The 26,346-nt window shown below is 50.6% G+C and overlaps 1 protein-coding gene across 2 annotated transcripts; it reads left to right on the forward strand.

Moving 5' to 3' along the window:
- The first annotated feature begins 9,306 nt into the window (after positions 1–9,306).
- Positions 9,307–15,056, forward strand: Tmem18 (transmembrane protein 18). 2 transcript variants are annotated; one of them, XM_090337539.1, is made up of 5 exons: positions 9,307–9,501; positions 11,160–11,277; positions 13,018–13,072; positions 14,032–14,125; positions 14,213–15,056. In XM_090337539.1, the coding sequence occupies exons 1-5, from the start codon at positions 9,445–9,447 to the stop codon at positions 14,306–14,308; spliced, it is 420 nt and encodes a 139-aa protein (XP_090193665.1). In that variant the 5' UTR covers positions 9,307–9,444; the 3' UTR covers positions 14,309–15,056. The 2 variants fall into 2 exon arrangements, with proteins under 2 accessions (XP_090193665.1, XP_090193664.1); XM_090337538.1 differs by having other exon boundaries at positions 9,309–9,501; positions 11,157–11,277.
- The last annotated feature ends 11,290 nt before the right edge of the window (positions 15,057–26,346 follow it).

The raw sequence follows: 26,346 nt of genomic DNA on the forward strand, positions 1-26,346 counted from the left end.
AAGGAGCGGCCAACAGGAAAATGTAGTGTTCAGATAACGTGGCGAGAGTGGTATTGCACACAGTCTCAGCAACATTTTAAGCCTGCTGCTCTGGCCAATGAAATAGGCAAGTGTTGACTGCATAGGTTTATATGCAGATGTATAACCACACGTGCGATTGCATGCCTGTAAACACACACATTCAAGAGAACATACAGGTTACGGAAATTATTGTACATTTGCCCTGAAGTGATGAGAACTGGTACTTAAAAGAATTCATTGAAATTGATATCTTAAAAACTAACATGAAGGTGGTAGCATGACGACTGCAGTTTTGCACCCTTGTTGTATAGAAACACGATGGTGGCAGTGGAGGAGGTGGCATGTGAATGCTGAAGCCCCCAGGGCGTTTGAACTCTCCCTGCAGGGAGTGCGTGCTCCTGGAGGTGTCCTGTGGTGGGGTTGTGGAGGCTCGCTGTCTGTGCCACTCTGTGAGTACAGAGAGATCAGTCACCACTGCTGTAGGGACATAGTGAAGGCGTCACGAGGAAGAGGTGATGGAGGTGATTAGGAAAGGAAGGTGAGCTCCAGCTGCCATTCGGGGCCTCCATGGCGGGGGCCTTTCCTCTTTCTCCTTCCCTTCTTCTTTGATTTCGGTGTCCTGGGTGAGTCACACACTTCATTGAATTTCATATTTCCTCTCTGAATAGAGAAGACGATGTGTGTAGAGAGGTAAGATGGATCCAGTTCCGTGTTCTGCTGAAGGTATGGAGAGCACCTAGCATACTCCATAACACCCAGTACTCAGTGAGGGCTTGCTGTTGTACTAGAATCAGTATCACTATTGTTAAGAGTGCCTCTTTTCTCATGGTGAGAGCCCATGTGGGTGGGGTGCTGGCCATGCTAAGAAGCTGCAGGAAAGCTGACACACCAAGCAGACACCATGCCCCTTCGACCAGAGCAGGAACTCTCAGGCAGGCTGTGGTTGTGTCTTGTCGTTTGCATAGCACCCAGTGGGCATGTGGCCACTCCTCATTCAGTCCCACTGCAGTTGGGTTCTGACCATTGCACAACCTGGATGCAATGCTATAGAAACAAGAGGCAGATTCAAGTGAGTCCTGAGATGTTTCTAGTGAAAAAAATCAGATGGCTCTGATAGAGCCACAGTCAGCTGTATTTCTGAGTTTTGCTGACATACAGAAGGGGAGAGAAGTCAACATTCCCCCGTGGGGCTCCATGCCCACGAGAGGCCCCAAGAACAATGGAAACACAGCTGGTCAAGGTCAAGGTCAGCACAACTCATGTTGCTGAAGTTATACTGGATTTCTCAAGGGTCCTGGGTGGTCAGGGCAAACCCCACATTTGATATATGTCAAGGGAGGGGGCAGGTATAATCTTCCCTGTGACAACATGGAACTGGAGAGCATCCTTCACAGTCAGCCATGACCAGCCACCACGCGTCCCTCCCCTCTGAGGAAACAAATAGCTTGAATATGGAATCATAAATCTACAGTTTAATGGGGGCAGTGATGAAGAGGGGTGGTTTTATAAAATGCTGTATGGCATCATCACACTCAATTGTATAATTGTATAATTAGTGTAGGTGGATATGAAACAAAATAGAATATAAAAAGCCAAGGATTTATGAATGGTGTCAAAACATTCTCTTTTGCTGTTACTATCCTCAAGGTAGATTCCAAGTTAAGGATATAGGCTTTAATTAATAGAATAATCATTAGAAGAAACTAGCGAAGTAATACCCTCAACCTAATATGACACAAGAATAGAGATGAATATTAAACTTTAAAAGGGAAAAATAGGAATACAAGTTGTACATGAGAATAGAAAGTGAAGACCTCTACTTGTGTTGAATGGGTATGCTTGCATTTTGTGTGTGTGTGTGCGAGTCTTGGGACTTGAACTCAAGGTCTGAGCACTGTCCCGACCTTCTTTGGCTCAAGGCTAGCATTATACCGCTTGAGCCGCAGTACCACCCCCAGCTTTTTCTGAGTAGTTTATTGGAGATGAGAGTCTCATGGGCTTTGCTGCCCAGGCTGGCTTTGAACTGTGATCTTTAGAGCTTAGCTTCCTGAGTAGCAAGGGTTATAAGCCTAAGTCACTGGCACCCAGCTTGGGCGTGCTCTTTATTATTTCACACATGTATCAGAAAGTGTCCTGCCCTGTTTGTCAAGTGTGCAGTTTTACGCACTCTATACATATACTCACACAAGTATATAGACTGTTCCTCCCTGTTCTCTGAGGCCATTTTTCTGAGGCCATCATGCCATTGAACCCTGGTGAGCATTGGTTTCGTGAGGTTGTTTCATTGTTTACTATGAATAATTCATTCACCTTCATTGCAGACTACTGCTACTACTGAGAGGAGAGCCTGATCCCCAAAACTGTCCCCTGAGATGCTGTGTGGTCTGTCACAGAAGCTTCATGATGAATCTGGTTCCCCCGGTGTTGCTAGGAAAGTGGATTCTAAGAAAACCATCCAGCTTCACTTGCCCTTGGTTGACTGAAGAATCACTCCTGTGGTCATCTCAAGCTGGGAATGCAGTGGACTACTCTTTTCCCTCACTTTTGCTTAGCTAGAGCCTCTGCAGTGTAGTCATGGCAGCTGCCTGGGTCTCTTCAGAACCCCGAGGGCATCTGCTGTGCCAGCCTTGGCCTGCCAAGGCCACGGCGACTGGAATGGGATGGAGGTTGGCACATCTAGCTTCATACAGCACTTTGCCCATGTGCTGCCCAACCCTGGTGAGACTACTCCACTCAGCACTCCATCAGTTAAAATGTTTGTCCAAGACCACAATGCAGGGTGGGCACAGCCTGCTGCCCTCGGGAACTGGTGTGAGGTTCTACTTCTCGGCTGCCTTTCCAATGCTTCAGAAGCTCAAACCCTTCAGTCTCTCGCATTTAAGCACATGCACAAAGGAGCGGCTAGGCTGGAGTGTCGTGAAGAGTGATGACAACAGAGTGTATTCTGGCACTTTCTTCAGCCTTAGCGGCTGGCTGGCCTAGAAACCATACTTGTGACCAGTGAAGTCACCAAACTTAGCCCACACCAGAAAAGACATGCTATTGCTCCTTTGGTTCAGAGAGAGGCTGTCCTGCCGTGGGGAAGCTGTGTCGCTCTGTACCCAGGCTGGCCAATTTCACGACTAGACTTTGATTTCTCACTCTAGCATCCCATTATTTTCAGTTTGTGGGGATTGTTCATAAAGCTTCTATTCAGAGTCCTGTGAGGTGCGTGTGTGTGTGTGTGTGTGTGTGTGTGTGTGTGTGTGTGTGTGTAAGGGGTCTTTTTTGGAGAAATTCTTAAAAACTGAGTCTCTCTGTTACATGATGCGTAAGCAGGCAAGTAGGGAATTTTCTGACGTCTGCACTCACTGACTTAGTGAAGTGGGTTCCAGTGTGGGGCTATTACACATACAACTCCCTTCAGAACTCCCTGGTGAGGCTACTCTCCTACTTCTGCATCCCTGCTACTTGCATTAAAAATCTGGTATGTCTACGAATTGCTCACACGTATAATGCTGACATCTCAGCCATCATTGTGAATTCTATACACCTTTGCTTCTTAGACTTTTCAAGTCTGCACGCAGCTTTGGCAATCACATGTCTTCTTAGAAAGTTAATTGTTCATCATTACAGAATATTTTTGTCACCAGTAATTTCCGTTGCTTTGAACTGTACTTTTCAATTATTAATAAGGTTACTTTAGTCCTCATTTGATGGCATGTTTTTTCATGCTTGCTCTACCTGTTCAGCCTATAATTGGGTAATTTATTTTTTTATTTATAGTGAAAAGCTGTTCCTTAATGGATGTATCTAGACTATTTACATTTAATGTAATTACTGATATGTCAGGAATTGTGCCAATTTACAATTTTCATCTGCTGTCCTTCCTAATTTCCTGTGAGTTACTGGAGTGTTTTCAGGGTTCAGTTCAGTTATTCCCCCACTATTTTTCAGCATGTCTCCTGGCACCTGGGTCCTGCAGCCACCAGAAGCCTCTCTCTCAGTCAGGCCCCGTGATGCCACATGCTCTCCAGTATGGCTCCATATGTAGGAAACTGGCTCTGAAATCCCATCAATTTGCATTCACCTGTCAAATTTCTCCAATATGCAAAAGCAGAACAGCCCCTTCCACCTGCCCACATATTTACCACATGCTTGTTGTTTCTTTATGCTCATCACGGTGGTTTTGTGTTTGTGCAGTTTCTCCATGAAGCCGTCCTCAGTCACAAGAGCAGAGATAAATCCCTTATCTCCTTTTAAAGTGAAATATGAACATTTCTAAAATGAAAAGGACTTATTTTTACCTGCTATTCATCATTATCTGCACATTATTTTTTAATTTTTATCATTATTATAAAGTGGTGTACAGAGGGGTTACAGTTACATAAGTCAGGTAAAGAGTGCGTTTCTTTTGGACAATGTCACCCCTTCACTCTAGATTCATTATATAAAGATATTCCATTGCTTTATAGTCCGTTCAGTATTTCCAAGTATATGGTAACAAATAAAAGCAATATTTTTTACATAAAAATTGAATGCAAATGAAACCACATCAGCAGTCAGCAGCAGGTTCCTGTCCCTTCCTGGCCAGTCTCAGGAGCCCTGGCCTGCAGAGCCTTCCTGGCCCATGAGCCACCCTCCAGGGGTCCAGCAGCAACGTCCTTACTGCTCACTCTCCCTTGCCTTGCTGCCCCACGTCCCGTCAGGACTAGAAAGTCATACACAATGCTCAGTCGTGGCAGTTATAACTACGTCTTCCTTCTCCTTCCTGGTTCTCTTAAAACCTTCACCACATGCTTAAAGGAAGTTCAAAACTAATAGTAGGATTTCTGATATTTGTGTTCCTTCTACACACACATCTCATGTGGAGAAACAGCTCCTCTCAACACCAGGGCACGGAGGAGGGGGCTGTGGTGGAGTACTGACTAGACTAGACTGGGATCATGTACGATGCCCACGCCACTGGCCTCACATCGAGCAAACAAGCAGCCCGTACACGAAGGTCTTCATTCTCACACTCACAGACTTCACACGCGTGCACACACACACACACATAAAAATGAATAAAGAGGTGGAAAATGGGGTCGCTGCCGAGTCAGTGCATGTGCACTGGTATAATCTTTCCTTAGCAGACATTAGAATATCTATGCCAATTCTAAACCTGCTTCTCAGGAAAACAAAAGTATTTGATGCCAGAGCTACGTCAGAAACCCTCTGGGTCCTTCCCCGTTTTGTCAAGAGGCTTCCATTGGTGTGCTGTGGCAGAAGAGTGGCCTCACTGCACTCTCCACAGCGCTGCGTTAACCAATGAGAAGAGAGCACTAGGAAAGTCGGTCATTTCTCCAAGACGAACATGGGTACCTGAACCTCATGATCAAACTGAAAGCAGAGGCCACGGGGTCATACCCTGACGTTAACTTTTGCTAGTCCTCTCTTACTGAGAATCACGTGCTGCCTACTAGAGCTGTTATTTTATAAAAACACACCTTCCTTTCTCCAGGAGAGATTTCAGGAACAACGGATGCCAAATGCAATGAAGCCTGTGAAGTTTTAGGAGCATTTTTCTTCAGAGTTCAAGTCTCATACCCAACAATAACAATGAAAAATAGTTCGAGAACAGTTGTAAAATTCATCTGTGTGCATGAGCAGAGTGTTTCTGGATCTTTGTGTAACCTTTCTTTAAAATGGGTATTCAGAAAAAAATTGCACTTACATTCACTGGTTGTATTTTTTCCTCATTCATCCTGCTTGCTCTACATACCTCTAATTCGAAATTGCCTATATGTATTATGCCCTAAAATTTTTGTGTTTAATAATATGCTAATAATTTGCTAGCCCTGAGAAAAATGTGTACAAGGACAGTGCTCAGGCCCTGAGTTTAAGCCCCAGGACTGGAAAAAAAAAACAAAACAACCAAGAAACAAAACAAAACAACAACAAAAAACCAAACCAAAACAAAAAACCTTTTGTTAACCCTAAGGACTTTAAAGCAAAAACAAAAACTTTCTTTAACTGTAATTATAGACTTTTTTTATTTGTTTTGTCGGGGTGATGTACGTAGGGGTTATAGTTACATTCATCAAGTAATAGGTGCATTACTTCTTGAACACCGATACCCCTTCTCATGTTTTTGTCCCTATTTTCCTCCCCCAACCTCCTCCAAATCATCTTGTATTCCCCCCTTCATTTTCTTATTTCAAACAAATAAACATATATACAATATACCAGGTAACAAAGTCAGATACAGTAACAACATGAGATTAACCAGAAGGGCAACAAAAGAGAAGAGAAATAACACAGTACATGAAGAACAACAACCACACAACATAAAGCTCTTGTTTCCGCATCCTAGAGTTCATTTCATTTCGTCTCATCCTGTATGACCTCCTGTACATGGGTTTTGAGCTACTGTAATCCTCTGCTAGGAGAGTCTTGAATGTGTACTAATTATTACGTATGAGGAAAACCATGGAGCCTAGGTTTCTTTAGGTCTGGCTTACTTCACTTAATGTGATTTTACGATTAAAGTTTTCTAAGGAATCCTTGGCAGAGTCAAAATAACAGAGGTCTCTATTCCATAATCCCAAGAAAATGACTCCAAATGATGTAAACTGAACACTCCCACTTGAGTAACAGACAACATGACATTGGGCTTTTCTCAAACCAGTTGGGGCGGGAGGACAGCCTGCCTCCAGGAGGCTGCTGCCATGGAGTGCTGATCAGGTGCTGGACAGCTCTGTGTGTGGCCGGGAGTGCGTGCTGCCCCTGGGGTGGGGACCCCAGGCTGGTCAGCACCAGTGAGCAGCGCCCTGGACAGCTCCGTGTGTGCCGGGAGTGCATGCTGCCCCTGGGGTGGGGACCCCAGGCTGGTCAGCACCAGTGAGCAGCTCCCTGAACAGCTCCGTGTGTGCCGGGAGTGCATGCTGCCCCTGGGGTGGGGACCCCAGGCTGGTCAGCACCAGTGAGCAGCGCCCTGAACAGCTCCGTGTGTGCCGGGAGTGCATGCTGCCCCTGGGGTGGGGACCCCAGGCTGGTCAGCACCAGTGAGCAGCGCCCTGGACAGCTCCGTGTGTGCGGGAGTGCATGCTGCCCCTGGGGTGGGGACCCCAGGCTGGTCAGCATCAGTGAGCAGCGCCCTGAACAGCTCCGTGTGTGCCGGGAGTGCATGCTGCCCCTGGGGTGGGGACCCCAGGCTGGTCAGCACCAGTGAGCAGCGCCCTGAACAGCTCCGTGTGTGCCGGGAGTGCATGCTGCCCCTGGGGTGGGGGACCCCAGGCTGGTCAGCACCAGTGAGCAGCGCCCTGGACAGCTCCGTGTGTGCCGGGAGTGCATGCTGCCCCTGGGGTGGGGACCCCAGGCTGGTCAGCACCTGTGAGCAGTGCCCTGGACAGCTCCGTGTGTGCCGGGAGTGCATGCTGCCCCTGGGGTGGGGGACCCCAGGCTGGTCAGCACCAGTGAGCAGCGCCCTGGACAGCTCCGTGTGTGCCGGGAGTGCATGCTGCCCCTGGGGTGGGGACCCCAGGCTGGTCAGCACCAGTGAGCAGCGCCCTGAACAGCTCCGTGTGTGCCGGGAGTGCATGCTGCCCCTGGGGTGGGGGACCCCAGGCTGGTCAGCACCAGTGAGCAGCGCCCTGGACAGCTCCGTGTGTGCCGGGAGTGCATGCTGCCCCTGGGGTGGGGACCCCAGGCTGGTCAGCACCTGTGAGCAGTGCCCTGGACAGCTCCGTGTGTGCCGGGAGTGCATGCTGCCCCTGGGGTGGGGGACCCCAGGCTGGTCAGCACCAGTGAGCAGCGCCCTGGACAGCTCCGTGTGTGCCGGGAGTGCATGCTGCCCCTGGGGTGGGGACCCCAGGCTGGTCAGCACCTGTGAGCAGTGCCCTGGACAGCTCCGTGTGTGCCGGGAGTGCATGCTGCCCCTGGGGTGGGGGACCCCAGGCTGGTCAGCACCAGTGAGCAGCGCCCTGGACAGCTCCGTGTGTGCCGGGAGTGCATGCTGCCCCTGGGGTGGGGACCCCAGGCTGGTCAGCACCAGTGAGCAGCGCCCTGCCCTCTTCCCACTCCACTGCAGGTCTAGGCAGCACCCGTGCCTCCTCAACAAGCTGTTGCAGGCCTACAGACCAGACCAGCTTGTATTTCTGGATTTTCTGTCTGTGGCAAAGGGAAAACTGTGTGCCTAAATCTGAGCGAAAGTCAAAGGCTGGATTGAGATCAAGGTAAGAGAACCCCACAGGGGCGTCGGTACCACGGCAGAACCCCTGGGAATGGGTCTGTGCAGTCCAGAGGGCCAGGCAGGAGGCCGGAGGCCTGGGGAGGTCGGCGTGGAGCCAGCCTGGGAGAAGCGGGTGCTGAGGCGGCAGGGAGGGGGCAGGCCGAGGAGGACCAGCAGCTCCTTCCAGGGACTCTACCTGGAAAGTCCGGCTGCGTTTCCCGGAAGTGGAGCCTCCCCGTGGTTCCTCTGAAAGGTGGAGGGATGGGGGCTACTCGCACAGGGTTTAGTGCGGACTGAGGGACGGGAGGACTGCGCACCGGGGACGGGACTGTGCCTGCCGTCCGCGCACCCCTGCAGACCCGGGATCCGCGTGCCCCGCCGACGGCCGGCGTGCGGTGGAGCCTCACCGGGAGGCCGCGGCCACGGGACCGGAGACGTCAAAGGCAGGGCCGCCACCGCCGGGGACTCAGGCACCCGGCCGCCCGGTCCCGGGGTGCAGAGCCCGCGCGCCCCGCCCCTGCGCGCACGCCCCGCCCCTGCGCGCACGCCCCGCCCCTGCGCGCACGCCCCGCCCCTGCGCGCACGCCCCGCCCCTGCGCGCACGCCCCGCCCCTGCGCGCCCCGCCCCTGCGCGCACGCCCCGCCTCTGCGCGCCCCGCCCCTGCGCGCACGCCCCTGCGCGCCCCGCCCCTGCGCGCACGCCCCGCCCCTGCGCGCCCGCCCTGCCCCTGCGCGCCCCGCCCCTGCGCGTCCCGCCCCTGCCCGCACGCCCCGCCCCTGCGCGCACGCCCCGCCCCCGCGCGCACGCCCCGCCCCTGCGTGCCCCGCCCCTGCGCGCACGCCCCGCCCCTGCGCGCCCCGCCCCTGCGGGCCCACCCCGCCCCTGCGCGCCCCGCCTCTGCGCGCACGCCCCGCCTCTGCGCGCACGCCCCGCCCCTGCGCGCCCCGCCCCTGCGCGCCCGCCCCTGCGCGCCCGCCCCTGCGCGCCCCGCTCCGCCCCTGCCCGCCCCGCCCCTTCGCGCCCGCCCCGCCCCTGCGCGCCCGCCCCGCCCTGCGCGCCCCGCCGACCCCCGCGGCCCAGCGCAGCTTCTTTTCAGAAGTCGACCGAACCACCCCGAGGCCCGGCCCGCAGGAGCCCGGATGCATCGCGAGAGTTGGGACTCGGCCGCCCCCGGCCAGCGCTGGTCTCGCGAGACGACGGGACCGCGGCCTGCGGAAGACTCCCGGGCGCCATGCCCTCCGCCTTCTCCGTCCGCGCCCTTCCCCGCAGCGTGCCCGCCGTCCTCTCGGTACCGCGGGGCCGGGGACGGGGACGGGGAGGGGGCGGGCGACGGGGACGAGGAGGGGACGGGGAGGGGGAGGGCGACGGGGACGAGGAGGGGACGGGGAGGGGGGCGGGGACGGGGAGGGGGGCGGGAGGGGACTGGGAGGGGACGGGGACGAGGAGGGGGAGGGGGCGGGGACGGGGAGGGGACAGGGACGGGGAGGGGGACGAGGAGGGGACGGGGAGGGGGAGGGGACGGGGAGGGCGGACGGAGACGGGAGGGGGACGGGGTCGAGGAGGGGGGCGGGGAAGGGGAGGGGACGGGGATGGGGAGGGGGACGAGGAGGGGACAGGGACTGGGAGGGCGGACGGGGAGGGGGACGAGGACGGGGAGGGCGGACGGGGAGGGGGAGGGGACGGGGACAGGGACGGGGAGGGCGGACGGGGAGGGGGATGAGGAGGGGGGCGGGAGGGGACCGGGAGGGGGACGAGGAGGGGGACGGGGAGGGGGGGCGGGAGGGGACGGGGACGGGGAGGGGGGCGGGGAAGGAGAGGGGACGGGGAGGGGGACGAGGAGGGGGGCGGGAGGGGACGGGGAGGGGGAGGGGACGGGGACGAGGAGGGGGACGGCCCAGGGCAGGGGAGGGAGGGTGGGCTCTGTGCTCACACTGCCCCTGGGCGCCCCCGGGTCCCTGTCCTCCTCCCCCGCCCTCCTCCCCGCCCTGTCCTTGTCCTCCCCGCCCTGTCCTCTTCTCCCCCCTCCCCCCACCCTCCAGTGGACTGCTGCTCAGGTCCTCACTGCCTGCGGGGGGGTGGGGGGGGTGAGGAGGAGAAGGAGGAGGAGGCTGTGCCTGGCCTGTCACAGCTTTCTCAGCTCACAGGCCGCAGTCCCTCCACGGGGAAGGTCCCAGCCCATGGAGGGTCCCTGCCGCCCCCCTTCCTCCTCCTCCTCCTCCTCCTCTCCCAGCCCATGGAGGGTCCCTGCCCCTCCCCTTCCTCCTCCTCCTCCTCCTCCTCCTCCTCTCCCAGCCCATGGAGGGTCCCTGCCGCCCCCCTTCCTCCTCTTCCTCCTCCTCCTCCTCCTCCTCCTCCTCCTCCTCCTCTCCCAGCCCATGGAGGGTCCCTGCCGCTCCCCTCCTCCTCCTCCTCTCCCAGGTCTGCGGGCCTGGCGGTTCTCCCAGCACCCTAACCCCAAGCCTAGGGGGAGGGGTCCCTGGCTCCCAAAGGCCCCTCCTGCCCCAGGGGCTCCCAGTGGTGTCCTCCACCCCCTCTGTGTCTTCACACTGCGTGTGCGTGCGTTCACACCGCGTGTCCTCCACCCCCTGTGTGTCTTCACACCAGGTGTCCTCCCACCGCGTGTGTTTTCACCGCGTGTCCTCCACCCTGTGTGTTCACACCGCGTGTCCTCCCACCGCGTGTCTTCACACCAGGTGTCCTCCACTGCGTGTCCTCCCACCGCGTGTCTTCACACCAGGTGTCCTCCCACCGCGTGTCCTCCCACCGCGTGTCTTCACCCAGGTGTCCTCCACTGCGTGTGTTCACACCGCGTGTCCTCCACCCCGTGTGTTCACACTGTGTGTCCTCCCACCACGTGTCTTCACACCAGGTGTCCTCCACTGCGTGTGTGTGTTCACACCACGTGTCCTCCACCCCGTGTGTTCACACTGTGTGTCCTCACAGCAGACCGACTGGACGGAACCCTGGCTCTTGGGCCTCCTTGTCTTCCACCTGCTGTGCCTGCTCCTCACCTGCTTCTCATCCAAAAGGTACAAACTACAGATTGGACATTTCCTGTGCCTAGGTGAGTAGGGGCAGAAGATCCGTCTTCTAATGCGCGTGCCTGTGCCCCTTCCCTGTGTGTGCACGCGTGTATGCACGTGTATGCCTGTCTGCGTGTGTGTGAGTACTCCATCTTTAGAATACAAAAGTATTTTCACAGGATCCCCCAACCCTTCCATCCCGTGTTCTGCGTGGACATGAGAGTAGTTTTGGCATTGCCTAGGAAATAGGTTTGTGGAGAAGCTCCTTCTACATTAGGCAGGGAAGGTGTGATGCCAGCTGCTGCTCAGTGGATGACGATTGTCTCTACACAGATGGGTGTTCAGGATGTGGTTTTAAAGATGAAGGACTCGGGAACATAGGGAAGTCGTGTTGTTACCTAGAAAGATGGAAAGGAGTTGCATGAGGTGGGGATGGGGGAGATAGAACGGGGCCAAAAGACTGGGTGCAATGTCTATAAGAAATAGTAAGGAACAACCAGCTCCTCCGGCAGGAAGTCTGCCCCACAAGAGGGCAGGGAGCAGCAAGCCTGTAACATACAGGGTCAGAGACACATGGAAACCAAATGTAGATTGGGTCAGAAACACCACAGCCACAAGATGCTACTAGGTGTTCCGTAATTAGGGATCAGCCAGGCAACAGGTAGACTAGGGTATCTGGGGCCAAAGCAGTCTCCATTCTGTGGGCACTGGAAAGAATGTGCAGCTGGTTTCAGGCAACACTTTTTTTTTTTTTTTTTTTTTTGCCAGTCCTGGGCTTGAGCTCAGGGCCTGAGCACTGTCCTTGGGTTTTCTCAAGGCTAGAGCTCTACCACTTGAGCCTCAGCACCACTTCTGGCTTTTTCTATATATGTGGTACCAAGGAATGGAACCCGGGTCTTTGTGCATGCTAGGCAAGCACTCTACCACTAGGCCAAACTCCTGGTCCCCCAGGCAACTTTATTTAGCTGCATAAACACCAAGTAGGAATCAGAACAAGGTGAAGTTGTAAGGGTGGCATTGCAGACATGTTTCTGTGCAGAGAGAGGTGGGCAGAGTTACTGTGCCTGTTCACATAAATCCTTACCCGGCTATGCCCTGGGGAATGCTGGGATACAGCAGTGAGAAGAATGGACCCTTAACTGAATGGAGTCGTTCACTAGATAACCAAAGAGTCAATTTCATTTTTACCAGTTCCGATGAGCATTCTGACAGGAAAGTGAAGTGGTCGGTGAAAAATGTGCCATGAGCCCAACGTATGTCCTGCAGGGACTGCAGCTTTTCCTGAAGTTCAGAGGCATCCACCAGTAGCAGGCCGGAGAGTGAAACAGTGCCCAGGCCTCAAGGGCAAGTCACCTGGTCACCTGTAATAGTTCATGGAACAGCTCCAGGGTTGGACGCTCCATCCCCTGCCTCTCTCGGGGTCCTACGCACAGTCAGGCAGGGCCTGCCCTGGCTGTAAGGACAAAGCCACATTCGGCAGGACTGAGCTGAGAAGAGGGTACAGGGCTGTTTTCTTGGATCACAGCTGTGGCCATGCTTCGCACTCACGGGGTTTGAGGAATCTTGAATGCATGTGGATCTTGCTTTATTTTTGTGAGGTGTCCATATTGTGTAACTTCACAGTTTTGTATTCTTGCCTCACATTATAGCGACAACAGAAAATGTGTTTCTCAGAAAATTTGGTATTCTGATATGTCAGTAGAAGATGTAAAGAATGTATGATTTTGCATAACGTCGTTGGTAGTCATCTAAGTTCTCACATGGTTTCTCTCTGTTCTCAGTGGCGCTCGTCTACTGTGCTGAGTACATCAATGAAGTGGCCGCAGTGCACTGGAGGTGAGGGCTGCTTCAAGCTGCTTGCCTGTGTCTTGCCGTTTGCCTCTTATGTTGCCACACGAAGCTCATGCAGAATGTCAGACTTAGGGAAACAAAAGGCTGCCAAGAGTCATATCCACATACATCTTCAAGTACCTTTGCGTCTCACTCTTTGAAGAACAGTTGGTAAAATTGTTTAAAATGACATGAGTACTTTTGCATCCTGAAAGCCCTTTGGTGATGAGAAAATTCCATGGTTTTTGTGGAAGAATCCTCCCTGTGTCTGTCTCATGCCAGAGTCCTTCACCAGAGACTCCCAACGCATGGGCCAGGAACGTGTGGTAGAACAGGACGCCTGCAACCTGCCTTCCACTCCTGCTGTCTGAGCACTGCTGCTGTAGCCCCTGGCTCCCCCCAGTGGCTATCACTTCCTTGTGACTCAAATGCTGCCTGCTCCCCACTCTGTCCCTGTGACACTTGTCAAGGCCTGCTTTTACTACGTGAGCCCCAGCCAGTGGGGTCATCTTCACTTGCCACCAAAACCCACAGCTCATGACTTGATAGGTAGCAGGGTCCTGCATCATTGTTAGTTACTGAATTAAAGAAAATAGCTCTTTGGTGTATTTCCACAGACAGGTCCTATCTGCCTTTCCCTGGATCATTTTCAACAAGTTGGGATCTTGAAACGTCTTATACATACCATGTAACCAGCAAGTTAAAGGTGCTAATTAAAGGTGGCTATTAAGGAACAGACCTTTCCCCATAGCAGGAGTGTGTATGCAGTCATCTGTAATTATAGCCACACCTCTGTAGCTTTAAGAATGTAAGTCAATGGTGTCTTATAATTGATGCCAAATCTGCAGCTAACCCATAGGGCACCTTGTGGGCAGCCAGGCATTTGCCCTAAATCTTCTCTGGGTCTGCTGCTGTTCTCTTGCGTAGGCTTCCTGACACTAAGTCATTTTTGTTTCTTTAAACAGGTCATTTTCAAAATACCAGTATTTTGACTCCAGGGGGATGTTCATTTCTCTTGTGTTCTCGGCACCGCTGCTGCTTAATGCAATGGTCATTGTGGTATGTATGGTGCAGGGATATACCTCTTATTTCTCCCCAGATAGATGCTTCCTGCATTTAAGCATGTCTCCTACTGGTCATTTTTAGATTATGTGGGTTCACAAGACTTTGAATGTGATGACTGAATTGAAGAAATTGCAGGAGAAAAGAAAGGAGAGGACGAGGAGAAGAAAAGAAGAGTAACTGCGGCAGTTGATTTCAACTTGGGTTATGTTTTCCACTGCCGCGGTCATTTTCCACGTGGAGCCACGTGTGGCTCAGGCCTCCTGTCAGCAACTGGACCTAGGGTTTGGAAACTAGTTCTTGTGTGTGATGCCGCAGTGATGGAGCACTGCAAAAGCCGCTTCTTAAAACCAGCATGGACCTGTGTCTGCAGGTTGCATCTTTAGCGAGTGTGAAGGAGTCCTGAGCGGCCCTGTCATCTTCCTGGTCACACGCCAGAGTCAGAGTGATCCCTCAGCGTCCGGTGTATCAGCTAACACACAAGCACCTGTGACTCAGAGCCCCTCAGACAAGCCCATGCTGTGCCATTTCCAGTGAGCCATGGAGGCTCTGCTGAGGGCAGCTCTGCCTCCAGTCACTGGAGGAAGCGATGATGCTGAAATCCCCAGGCACAGGTGGCTGCACCGTCAAGGGTTGTGTGTGACCGAATGTCAGCCATCCCCTGGGTGAGACTTGAGCAGCCTTTCCCTGTGAGGCGAGTCCTGTCCTGGGGACAGCGGGAGGTCCCCACTGTTATTAAGGCAGGACTCTGGAAGTAATACCTTAGTCCTTTGATTTGTTTTCTCCATGTGGAACCGTGAGTACAGGGACTCTTGGGGGCCCTGGTGGTCTCCATCCTGTCGTTGCTGGGTGCTTTATCCTTGCCGCGGGGCTGAGGAGCACCCTTGCTGCCTTGGCACAGCCAGCACACAGTGGAGCCTCTGCTAAATGCTCAGCACTAGCTGAGAAGGTGGCTGGAGGCTCAGCTCAGAAATCATGTTCAGTAAGGAAGTGTTGTTGGCTCTTGATTTAAAGCAATACTTTGTGACAGAATTTTATTAGGGTTATTTTTCCCTAATTGAAACATTCTTCAAATTGGTAAAAGAAATATGCAAATGAAAGTATTTCTATTTAGAAGGTTAAAACTTGGCAGTTTGATACATTATAAAACTATCCTGGACCATGTGTGCAGTTATTTTTGTGTTTGATGCAGTGCCAGCTTCTGGCGGGGGCTGTTGATTGGATTCTGATATTCGTAGGCATGAGTTGGCAGAGCTCTCTTGATGGAGGCACTGGAGCTTTTAGCCTAAAATTTTTCCCAGCCCTTTCTTGATTTGCCTTTTATGCTGAACACAGAAAATGACTTAATAGAGGAGAAGGACAGCCTACCTAGCAAGGACCTGGATTCCATTATCTGACTCAACTGTGTTTAGGCATGTACTTTATTGTTTTTGGTTTGGCTTTGTTTGCTGGTCTTGGGACTTGAACTCAAGGGTTTGATGCTCTACCACATGAGCCACGACATCACTTCTGGCTTTTCCTGAATAGTTAATTGGATATGAATTTCATGGACTTTCCTGCCCTGGCTGGCTTTGAACCTCAGGCCTCAGATCCCACCTTTCTGAATAGCTGGGATGATAGACATGGGCCACTAGCACCCAGCTAGTCAGATACTTTATATCTGAGGGAACATCTGAAGATTACCAAATCAGGAGGCTTTCATGGTATTAGGACTTTGAAAATGTTGATTATATCACAAGGCAGTCTCACAAGAAGTAGACACAACAGGACGTTGAGGAATTAGGCTACCTACAAGGTCTGTTTCTCTCCTGTGCCTTTGGCTGTGAGGCCTGTCACGGAAGATGGGGTCAGCCTGGCAGCTGAGCAGGCATTGGGTGGCACTGAAGGGAAAGAACCAGGTGAGCGTCGATGCCCTGTTTTCAGTGCAGCATCTTCGTTGTGTACACAGTTTGGACTGTCCATATTTGGGGCATCTAACTGAATTTGCTTTTTCTGTGATAAATAGTATAGAGTTATTTGCCTTACATTATCTTGATTCACACTGTGTGACCATAACTTGGGTTTTCATGTCATATTCTGTGTGTGTGTGTGTGCGCGCGCACACGTGCACACTTGCTTACTTTGTTGACAACAGTCGTGTTTTATCACAAACTTTACTCATCTGTTTTAAATGGTGGCTGTCTTGTCTTGACACTCCACTGGCCCTGTGTTGGGGGGATCCGCAAGCTGCACTTTTCTCACATAGTTGTATAGTTCATGAAACCAGTGCTGCTCTGAGGAGTGGGCTGTCACCTGCACTCTGTGTGTACTGGGAGGAAAGGCTTGCAGCCCGTTTTGTGGTCTTCTTATGTACAAAAATGCTTTTAGTCTGTTTATTTACAAACTAGAGGAAAGCAGATCAACCTACGATGGAAAACATTTAAAATATGATTTTGGTGAGTCATACAGGGTGCCTCCCCCTCCCCATTGTATGTGCTAAATCTTACCTGGGACCGTTTTCCTCATTCCGTGGCTCATTAGCCTTGTGACCATGGTCCTTACATACCTAGAAATCTGGTGTTGTAGGAGAAAACTCGGGCCCAGCGGAGTCGGTGTGCGGACTGGATGGGTGACTTCTCGTGGGAGGTGAGGGGAAGGCTGCAGGAAGTGTGGACCTGGAGCCCTCGCCACACGGGTGGGTGGGTGACCAGCGTTCATGGTGAGTTGAGAGATGGAGAAGGGGGACCCTGAGTCACACTTGTGCTGAGGTTTTTGTCCAGCAGAGGTGACTGGGGCTCCTGGGGAAGGGCTCAGGACTGGGGTGGGCTGGGAGCACAGATGGCGTTGATGCCACCTGAGCAGTGCGTGTCCTCAGCACAGGAGAAAGCATTTGAATTTTGGCAGATGCTTGCTGACTGTGGGGCTGTAAAGTGCTAATGTTGGGAAAATGAAGGTGCCTGTGTGTCCTCAAGGCTCCCTCAAAGCCAGGAGCATTGGCCCCTGGCTGTGTCTGGTTCCTGTGTTGTGTTCTTTCTGCTGATAGGGGAGACAAGCAATGCGCAGAGCAGAGGGAACAGGCCAGTGTCAGGCACAGCATCATTCCCTTCCAAAATCATGTCAGGTCATTTTCCAGTCCTTTACAAGTATGTACTGCATAATATATATCATTCCCAATGACATCATGGTAAAGTATATGGGGTAAAATCGGTCCACTTAGCCAATTTCTGATATTGGGGACATTTTCCTTACTGTAAAAAACAATGCAGGAATCCTCAGTCTTAGAAGCATGCTTTACCTTTGTTACGTATTTGGAATAAATGCCTACATGTGAGTTCCATTTAACAGCTGTGTTGAGGCAGTTGGTAAGTATGAAAGTGCTGCTAAGTCCGTTTCCAGACATCATACACCAGTGTCAGATGTGTGCATGTGTTCTGGTCTGTCTCCACTACTTTACACATTTAAGAAGTGTGGTGGGTAAAAACCTCTCTGTTTCACAAATGCTTATCTGATTTATGGGTACATCCACACTGCTCTTCAGGGCCAAGAGTGTGGCCTAGTGGTAGAGTGCTTGCCTAGCATGCACAAAGACCCGGGTTCGATTCCTTGGTGTCATATACATAGAAAAAAGCTGGAAATGGTGCTGAGGCTCAAGTGGTAGAGCTCGATCAAAAAGTGTAGAAAGCAGAGGCAGCGTAAGTACATAACCTTATGATGCTATTAGAGCTCCTAGAAAAACAGGAACAAACCAAACCCCAACCTACTAGACAGAGATAGTAAAGATTAAGGCAGAAATCTTGGATAGGCCACTAGTTAAGTTTATGAGGAGAAACCAAGAACTTAAATCAGCTGAACCAAGAAGATACAAACTGCTCAAACAGACAATATGCAGTGAGACTGAGGAAGTAATCAGCCGTTCAAGGAAAAGCCCAGGTCCCAATGGATTCACAGCTAAGTTCTTTTAAGACCTGTAAAGTTTAACACAGGTTTGAGACCAAACTTTTCTGTGAAATAGAAACAGAAGGATCAATTCTAAACTCATGAAGCCAGCATCATCCGGCAGTGATTCAGTGAGAAAGGGGACTACATAGCAATCCTGATGAACACAGCTACAAAACCTCTTCATTAAAATATTAAAGTATACATTATAATCAAATGAGTTTTCTCATATGTACATATATATATATATATATATTTATTTTTGCCAGTTCTAGGGCTTCAGGGCCTGAGCACTGTTCTTGGACTTTCTCAAGGCTAGAGCTTTACCACTTGAGCCACAGCACCATTTTTGGCAGTTTTTTTTCTATGTATGTGGTACCAAGGTATTGAACCCGAATTTTTGTGCATGCTATTCAAGTACTCTACCACTAGGCCAGATTCCCAGGCCCTGATCAAGTAGTTTTATCCTTGTTAAAAGGCTGGTTTAACATATGTAAATAAATGTCATACATCAGCAACTAGAAAAGTAGTAGTATATAAAATTAACCCACAAAAACCAGTAGCCATTTTGTATGCCAATAATTTACAGGCAGAAAGGGGAATGAAACAACTCCATTTACAATAGCCTAAACAACATAAAATCTGAAAGTAAACCTAACCAAGGAAGCAAAAGACATTTAGAGCAAAAACTAAAAATTTGAAGAAACAAATCGAAGACATTAGGAAACAAAAGATCTTCCATGGTTATGAATAGGCAGACTTAGAATTAGTATTGTGACCATACTGCCAGAAATGATCTACAAATTTAACACTATCCCCATCAAAAGCCCAATCATCTTTTTACTGAGATAAAACAACCCAAAATTTTATATGAAACAACAAAAGATCTTAAGCAAGTCTAGACAAAACAGGCAATGCTGCTGGTATCACAATCCCAGACCTCAAGCTTTATTACAAAGCTATAATAAAAGCAGCTTGGTATCGGCACAAAAATAGACCTAAAGATCAATTAGAGGGGAAGACCTAGAAATAAAGTGGTGTATTTTCAGTCATCTGATATTTGACTAGGGAGCTACAGATATGGAGGGAAAAAAGCCCCTTCAATAATTGGTGTTGGGAAAACTGGGCATACATATGCAGAAAACTGAAAGTGGATCTGTTTGTTACCATGCACTAATATCTCCAAGTAGATCAAAAACCTTACCATCAGACCTGAAACTTAGAAATTACTGCAAGAGGGAGTAGGAGAGACACTAGAATTCATAGGCATGGGCAGAAACTATGAAACTAATCCCAGGGGCACAGCAGATAGAGAAGAGACTTGAAACATGGGATTGTAGCAAAACAAAAAGCTTCTGCATAGCAAGAGACAGTTATTAAAGTAGAAAGAACCAACAGACTAGGAGAATTTTTATCAGTAACATAAGACAAAAGACCTAGCATCCAAAATACACAAGCGCTTGAGAAACTAACCACTCCCGAAACTAATAAACCGATCACTAAATGGGCAAAGGAAATAAGGAGCCACTTCTCTGAAAAAGATGTAAGAATATAAAAGAAATGAGAAGGAATGTTTATCCTTAGCCATAAAGGAAATGTAGATGAGAACAACTCTGAGATTCCAGTTAGACTGGCCATCATTGTGACTCCAAACAACAAATGGTGGCGGGACTGGAGACAAGGGAGCCCTGTTACGTCGTTGGGGGAATGTGAACTAGTACAACCACTCTGAACAGCAGCCTTACAGCTTCCACAAAAAACTGTTTTACATAGCTCTCTTCCCAGTTACCCAGTCCTACCCCTCCTGGACATCACCAAGACACTCACGCACCCACACGCACTGCCGTGCCCTGCACAAGATCCAGTTGAGAAACAGCCCAGATGCCCTGCAGTAGATGAGTGGCTTCAGAAAGTGTGTTACCTATCCACAGTGAAAGCTTCCACCACCATTAGGTGGGATAAGATGTTATTTGCAGGGTAATTGGTTGACCTAGGACAGATCATGTTAAGAGAAACGGTGCATGTTTTCTTTCATACGTGGAAGCTAGATCTAAAGTGCACCAGGGCATGATAGGCATTCACATGACACCAAAGGGAGACACGCCCAGGGAAGGAGCACAAAAGTGCAACCCTTGTGTGCCTCTGGTCATATGAACTACGTCAGAATGAACTACAGAAAATGGAGATGGGAATTTTTCTTTGCTGCCGTTTTTGGTTTTTTGTCTTGTTTGTTCAGTTGTCTGTCTTTGGGAGGGTAAGGGGAGCACAGAAATGGAGGAACGAAGGTGGACTCACTAGAAATGAGTGGAAACCTGGGAGAGAGCGAGAGAAGGGTGCCTTAGGCAGCACGCGAACCTCTTCCACCAGCCCAGCCGGATGAAGTCGATAAACAAAGCTTCGGGGTCTCTGTGCCCTGAGCTGAGGACTATTGATTGCCTGGAGTCCAGTCCTTGATTCTGCAGTTTTGCCAAATTTTCATTTCCTCTGAAAGAGTGCTTTTCACCTTCGCCTCCAGAGGGCGCAAAAGCTCCGTGTCAGACCCAGACCTGGCTCAGGTGCTGACTCCACCAAGGAACGTGGCAGGGTGCTTTTGACGGGATGGTCCTTTGAATGCGTGAGCAAGGCACACCATATGTTGTAAAGTCATCTTTTGTTTGCCTAGTTAATTTTACTTGGCAAAGGCACTGGCGAAGGTGCCCACATGCAGACATGCACACATGCCATGCGCAGAGCACGTTCGAGCCTGGGGGACACCCACACACATTTCTGTGTCAGTGGTGCTTAGATGCTATTTGTGCTAGGTCTGTGAGTTAAAGGCAGGACCCAAAGCCAGGCACCCAGCCCCCCTTCGCATATGTGCGCCATTCTGACTGCAGTCACTTTGTAGTCCCCTTGAGCTCCAGAAAAAACAGAATATTCCAAAAGTCATCATGTCACAAACTTCAAACTGCCCGTCATGCTGCCTTATCATCTTGTGATGAAGGGCAAAGTTTCCCCAAATGAAGAGAGGCCAGAAGCTAAGACAGGCCACTGCCAGGCAAAGGTGACTGACCTGCTTCCTCATTCTTCCAGGGATGAAGCCATAATGACACTCCACAACACCCCAGAGACAAAGGTGGAGAGAATGGTGACCAGGTCACCGCTGCTGTGGGGACTTCACTATGTGGGCCTTTTCTCTAATTCCCAGTTCTTCATCTACATGCTGTCTGCCCACGCCCATGCCCGTTCGTAAATCGCCTTCTCTGCTCTTCACTGTCTCTAGTTTGCATCTAGGGGTAAGTGATTAGACCTAACATGGAACTCCTGGAGTTTAAGCCCGGGGTCCCAAAATTCCAGTTTGGTTGACACATATTCACCTCGTCAGGCGTCCATGTATGTACCAAACATGTACACTCATATAATGCACTCATATGCACATATGTGTATGCATGCATGGACAACATAGATGCATACGTGCATACAAGGCATATGTTGTAAGCCAGCTGTGCATGTGCACACACAAAACACATGCAAAATGAAGGCACCTAGAAAAAGATCAGCTGAGTTCGCCTTGCTGTTGCATTAACAAATCCATGCCAGTCTGTGTTTGTGCTTATCCAGGCTTGAAAGAACACAATAACTTGAATTAGTGAGCCTGATGGCCCAAGAGCTCTAGGAAGATTAGAAGGGGTTTCTGAAGAATGTCTGAGAAGAAGACTGCAGGTTAAGCATGGACCAAGACACTGGCCACACCTGGGGCTCTGCCTGTGGACACAGTAGTAGCCATTTTCACAGGAGCCCACTGCAGCAGGAGGGGCTGGAGTCCAGAAATGAGGCCAGATCTGGGGCGTAGGGCCCCTGCTGGAGAAAAGAACAAGCCCTGTAGATGGAGACCCGCCTCCACGGCCTTTGAGACTACAGTGGAGACAAAACAGTAGATGAAGTACCAGAAGAAAGAGTGAGCAGATACAAAGAAGTATATACAGAGAGAGACAGAGACAAAAAGACAGACTCAAAAGTATATATAGAGCTGAAAGCAAAGAAAGAGGCACAGAGACACAGAGATGGAAAGACAGAGGCATAAAGATAGCCTGAAACAGAGGCACAGGCAGATGAACACAGTTGACAGAACCAGAGATGGAGCGGCAGAAAGAAACAGAAAAAAGGACATGAGAGAGGCAGGCAGAGACAACACTGGGGGAGGGGAATATGTTACTCTCCCGCCCCTGGCAGCCCTGCGTCCATGCCAGGGCACACAGTGGCATGGTCCTGGCCCCCACAGAGAGCAGAACGATGGTTTGAAGTCAACCGCCCAGCAATAATTTCGTATTTGTATTTGCCTGATTATGTGTTGCATTTCTCGGCAATCCTACAAAGCAGGTGTGATGATTACAACTTGGAGACATCACCAAGGCTCAGTTTTGTTTGTTTGCTTCAGTACCTTGGGGAGATGGTAGCTTAGCTTATGCGGCAGGCTGCTGCCATGTGTCACCTCTTTCACCAGAATGAACTCCAGCTTCATCCATTTCCCGGGACATTTCTTCTCACAGCCGGAGACTCCACTGCACTGATGCCATGTTCTGAGGACGGGGTCAGCGGTTGTAAGGCACCTCGGCTGTTTCCATAGCCTAGCTGTTATGAGTGATTCTGCAACGAACATACAATTAACATTATCAAGTGCCCCTGTGCTTTTCCTGACTTCTGTTCCCTCCGCCTGTGTTCATGGCCCTATCCCTGTGCAAAGGCAGGCCTATTTACTTTTGTGAGGCCGGAGCCCCCACAGTGGATGCACGTGCTCACATCTGCCCATCGTGTATGGAGTTCCCTTTCCACGGAATCCGAGCCTTCATTTCTTGATGATGACCATTGCTGACTAGGGTGAAATGAAATCTGTGTTGATTTGATTTGTATTTCCTTTATAGATGTTGAGGGTTTCTTTGGATATCTACTGGCCATTTGTGCTTCTTTTTTTGAGAAAAAGTTGTCAGCTTGGTTCATTTGACCATTTATCAATTCTGCAGTTGATTCTCTGGGAGTTTTGGTTTTCAGCTCTGTATATTCTGGTTGCTAATCCATTGTCCTATGGACAGCTAGAATATGTTTCTGCCTCTTTGTAGGCCATGTCTTCTGTCTAATGACTATTTCCTGTGCTGCCCACAGAGATGGGCACCTGCATGTCCCATGGCTCTGCTCTACAGGAGCCGCTGCTTCCCCGGCTCCTCGGGCCTTGTCCGCGACACACATCCACATTTCCTTTTCAATGGCTTTCACCACACATTTGGTCGCTGATTGTATTTTAGAACAATAACAAAACAATGAAACAAGTCCTATCTGTATTATTTCTATCCCTTTTTATAGAGGTATTGGTGATCACTCTTTGTCTAACTACACTTTCAATAAGAAAAGCATTTAGCAGAGAAGAGCCATGAGAAGCATTGTCACTCCCAAAAGGTGCAGGCTGCAGATGCTTTCTTCTCCCCCGATGTGATGTCAGTGTGCACCAAGAAGAACAAGTGTGCAAAGAATTTTCTCAAAGATTTTGGCATACTTGTACTGTTCCTCTTCCTGCTCCCTCTGCCTGCCTCCCTCCATCTCTCTCCTCTCTCCTTTCTCCCCCTCTTCACACCACCTTCTCCTCCCTTTCTCTTCCTCCCCTTGGTCTTTCATTCTTTCATCCCGATCTCTGTCTAGACCTGAGCTTCCTTTGCAGGGAAACAGGAATAAGGTGAATTGTGCTCAGGATTAACTGCAGCCACAGGCACGGTAGGATCCACAGGGCACCCCGGCCTGCTCTCCTGGGAACTGGTGACTTTCTTCCAGTGCTCTCCTTACTCCTCGTCCTCCCATACATTTGATTCAAACCCTTTCTGTAACTTCTCTGTTATCCCAGATCCTCAAGCCCAAACACACCAAAGCGTTATCTTTATCATGCTCCCAATCTTTAGAACACTTTGCTGTTCACCACAGCTATGACCAGCCGGGGAGAGTGAGCCTCACCACAAGGGCTTTCCTTGGTTCTCATGGTTTCTATTTTCTTAGAGAAATCGGGAAAGAAAAGAGAAGGAAGGGAGTGGGGGACAAGGATGAAGAAAGGAAAGTAGGAGAAGAAAAATGAAAGTGAACAGAAGGGAAGAGAAGAGGAAAAAGAAAGGGAAGGGAGGAGATGATAGGGGAGGGAAGGAGGAAGGAGGAAGGGGGAGGGAGAAGGGAAAAGGAAAAGAAGTAAAAAGCTGCTCACTGCCTGTGACTTCGACCTGGACAGTGTGTCTCTCATTAATTTGCTACAGAGCAATGCATGCTTTTGTTTCCAAGGCTCATCTTTTAAGTTTCCACCGTGGACTGTGGTCCACATTTTGGAGATGCCATTTTCTCCTGGTCCCTTAGGTTATCTGGTGTGAAGTAAACTGCAGGGCAGGTGACAGGTGGGGCCCCACCCTTGTGGCCGCCCAGCTCAGCCAGGGGGTCTGGGCGTGTCCACTGTGATACTCTCTCTCAAGGACAGAGTGATTTGGTAGAAACTGAGTAAGCACTAAGGAGAGATCCCAGGCCTCGAGGACTACACTCACTGGTCTGGCTAATGAGAGAAACAGAAGTTTGTTGTCTGAACCTCCCAGGGCTGAGTCTTGATGGAAGCATCCCATGTCAGCAAAGGCAAGGTGATTAATGACCACAGCTAAAGGAAAAGCATGTGTGGTTTAGATTTTCCCCAGGGTTCAACTTCAATAAATAAATGGATACAAACAAGGTAAAGGTTGGCTTGGCTGTTCTTGTCCCAATAACCACACTCGAAGATGGAGAAAATTCAGATTTTACCCACAGACGGCAATTTCGTAAGAGAATGCTTCCCCATCTAAACTCTGGGAAGTTTAGCAATATGTGTCTCCATTTCTTTGAAGTTTATGGGTATTTGCGAGGAGAGGGATTCTTTTTTTTTTTTTTTTTTTTTTTACGTACCTTGCAGCACATCCCTTGATGGGAACAACTCCATCTCAGTTTTAGAAGCGGACCCACTCAGGTGCCAGAGGGCACCTGCAATGACCTCCACCTGAGATCTGCCCACTCAGGCCCCGGGCACCGTGAAACCCATGAGCAAGGCCGAGCCAAGTGGATGGGGCACCCCAAGCTGCCCAAGGCTGCTGCTGGAGTGCCATTTAACTTAGCTCCACAAGCATCATCCCCTTTTAAAAATACACCTTATATTAGCATAAATTAATAGTACAAAGAAGCCTCATTGTGAAATTTTTGCATAGGCATCTCCCAATCTCCCTCCCTGATCTCATTGCCTGTCCCTGCCGTCCAGTCACAGCCCACAAAGCCCTAGATAGCATCCCAGATTGTGTGAGGCACCTAAGTGTGACAGAGGCCTGGAGGAGGGACCAGACAAGGGCAGAACATGCACCAGAGCTCACAGGATGAGGGCCCCAGGGTGAGGGACACAGGACGAGAACACCCAGCACGTAACCACCCCAGGCCAAGAACACCCAGGACGAGGACACTCAGGATGAGAACACCCAGAACAAGAACACACAGGATAAGAACACCCAGACGAGGACACCCAGGATGAGAACACCCAGGACAAGGACATCCAGGATGAGAACACCCAGGACGAGAACACACAGGATGAGAACACCCAGGACAAGAACACCCAGGACAAGAACACCCAGGATGAGAACACCCGGACGAGGACACCCAGGATGAGAACACCCAGGATGAGAACACACAGGATAAGAACACCCAGGACGAGGATATGCAGGATGAGAACACCCAGGACGAGAATACCCAGGATGAGAACACCCAGGATGAGGACACTCAGGACAAGAACACCCAGGACAAGAACACCCAGGACGAGAACACCCAGGATGAGAACACACAGGATAAGGACACCCAGGATGAGAACACCCAGGATGAGAACACACAGGATAAGAACACCCAGGACAAGAACACCCAGGACAAGAACACCCAGGACAAGGACACCCAGGACAAGGACACCCAGGATGAGAACACCCAGGATGAGGACACCCAGGACGAGAACACACAGGATGAGGACACCCAGGACGAGAACACACAGGATGAGAACACCCAGGACAAGAACACCCAGGATGAGAACACCCAGGACAAGGACACCCAGGATGAGAACACCCAGGATGAGAACACACAGGATAAGAACACCCAGGACAAGAACACCCACGACAAGAACACCCAGGACAAGGACACCCAGGATGAGAACACCCAGGACGAGAACACACAGGATGAGAACACCCAGGACAAGAACACCCAGGATGAGAACACACAGGATAAGAACACCCAGGACGAGGATATGCAGG

The sequence above is a fragment of the Megascapheus bottae genome, chromosome 7 (assembly GCF_031878675.1).
Source record: "Megascapheus bottae isolate mThoBot1 chromosome 7, mThoBot2.hap1, whole genome shotgun sequence".
Lineage (NCBI taxonomy): Eukaryota > Metazoa > Chordata > Mammalia > Rodentia > Geomyidae > Megascapheus > Megascapheus bottae.

Excerpts from the sequence above, each read along its gene's own strand:
- Tmem18 (XM_090337538.1), top strand. The coding sequence starts at position 9,445 with ATGCCCTCCGCCTTCTCCGTCCGCGCCCTTCCCCGCAGCGTGCCCGCC. Across the intron at positions 13,073-14,031 it reads GTGGCCGCAGTGCACTGGAG|GTCATTTTCAAAATACCAGT; the intron begins GTGAGGGCTGCT and ends TTCTTTAAACAG. Across the intron at positions 14,126-14,212 it reads TTAATGCAATGGTCATTGTG|ATTATGTGGGTTCACAAGAC; the intron begins GTATGTATGGTG and ends GGTCATTTTTAG.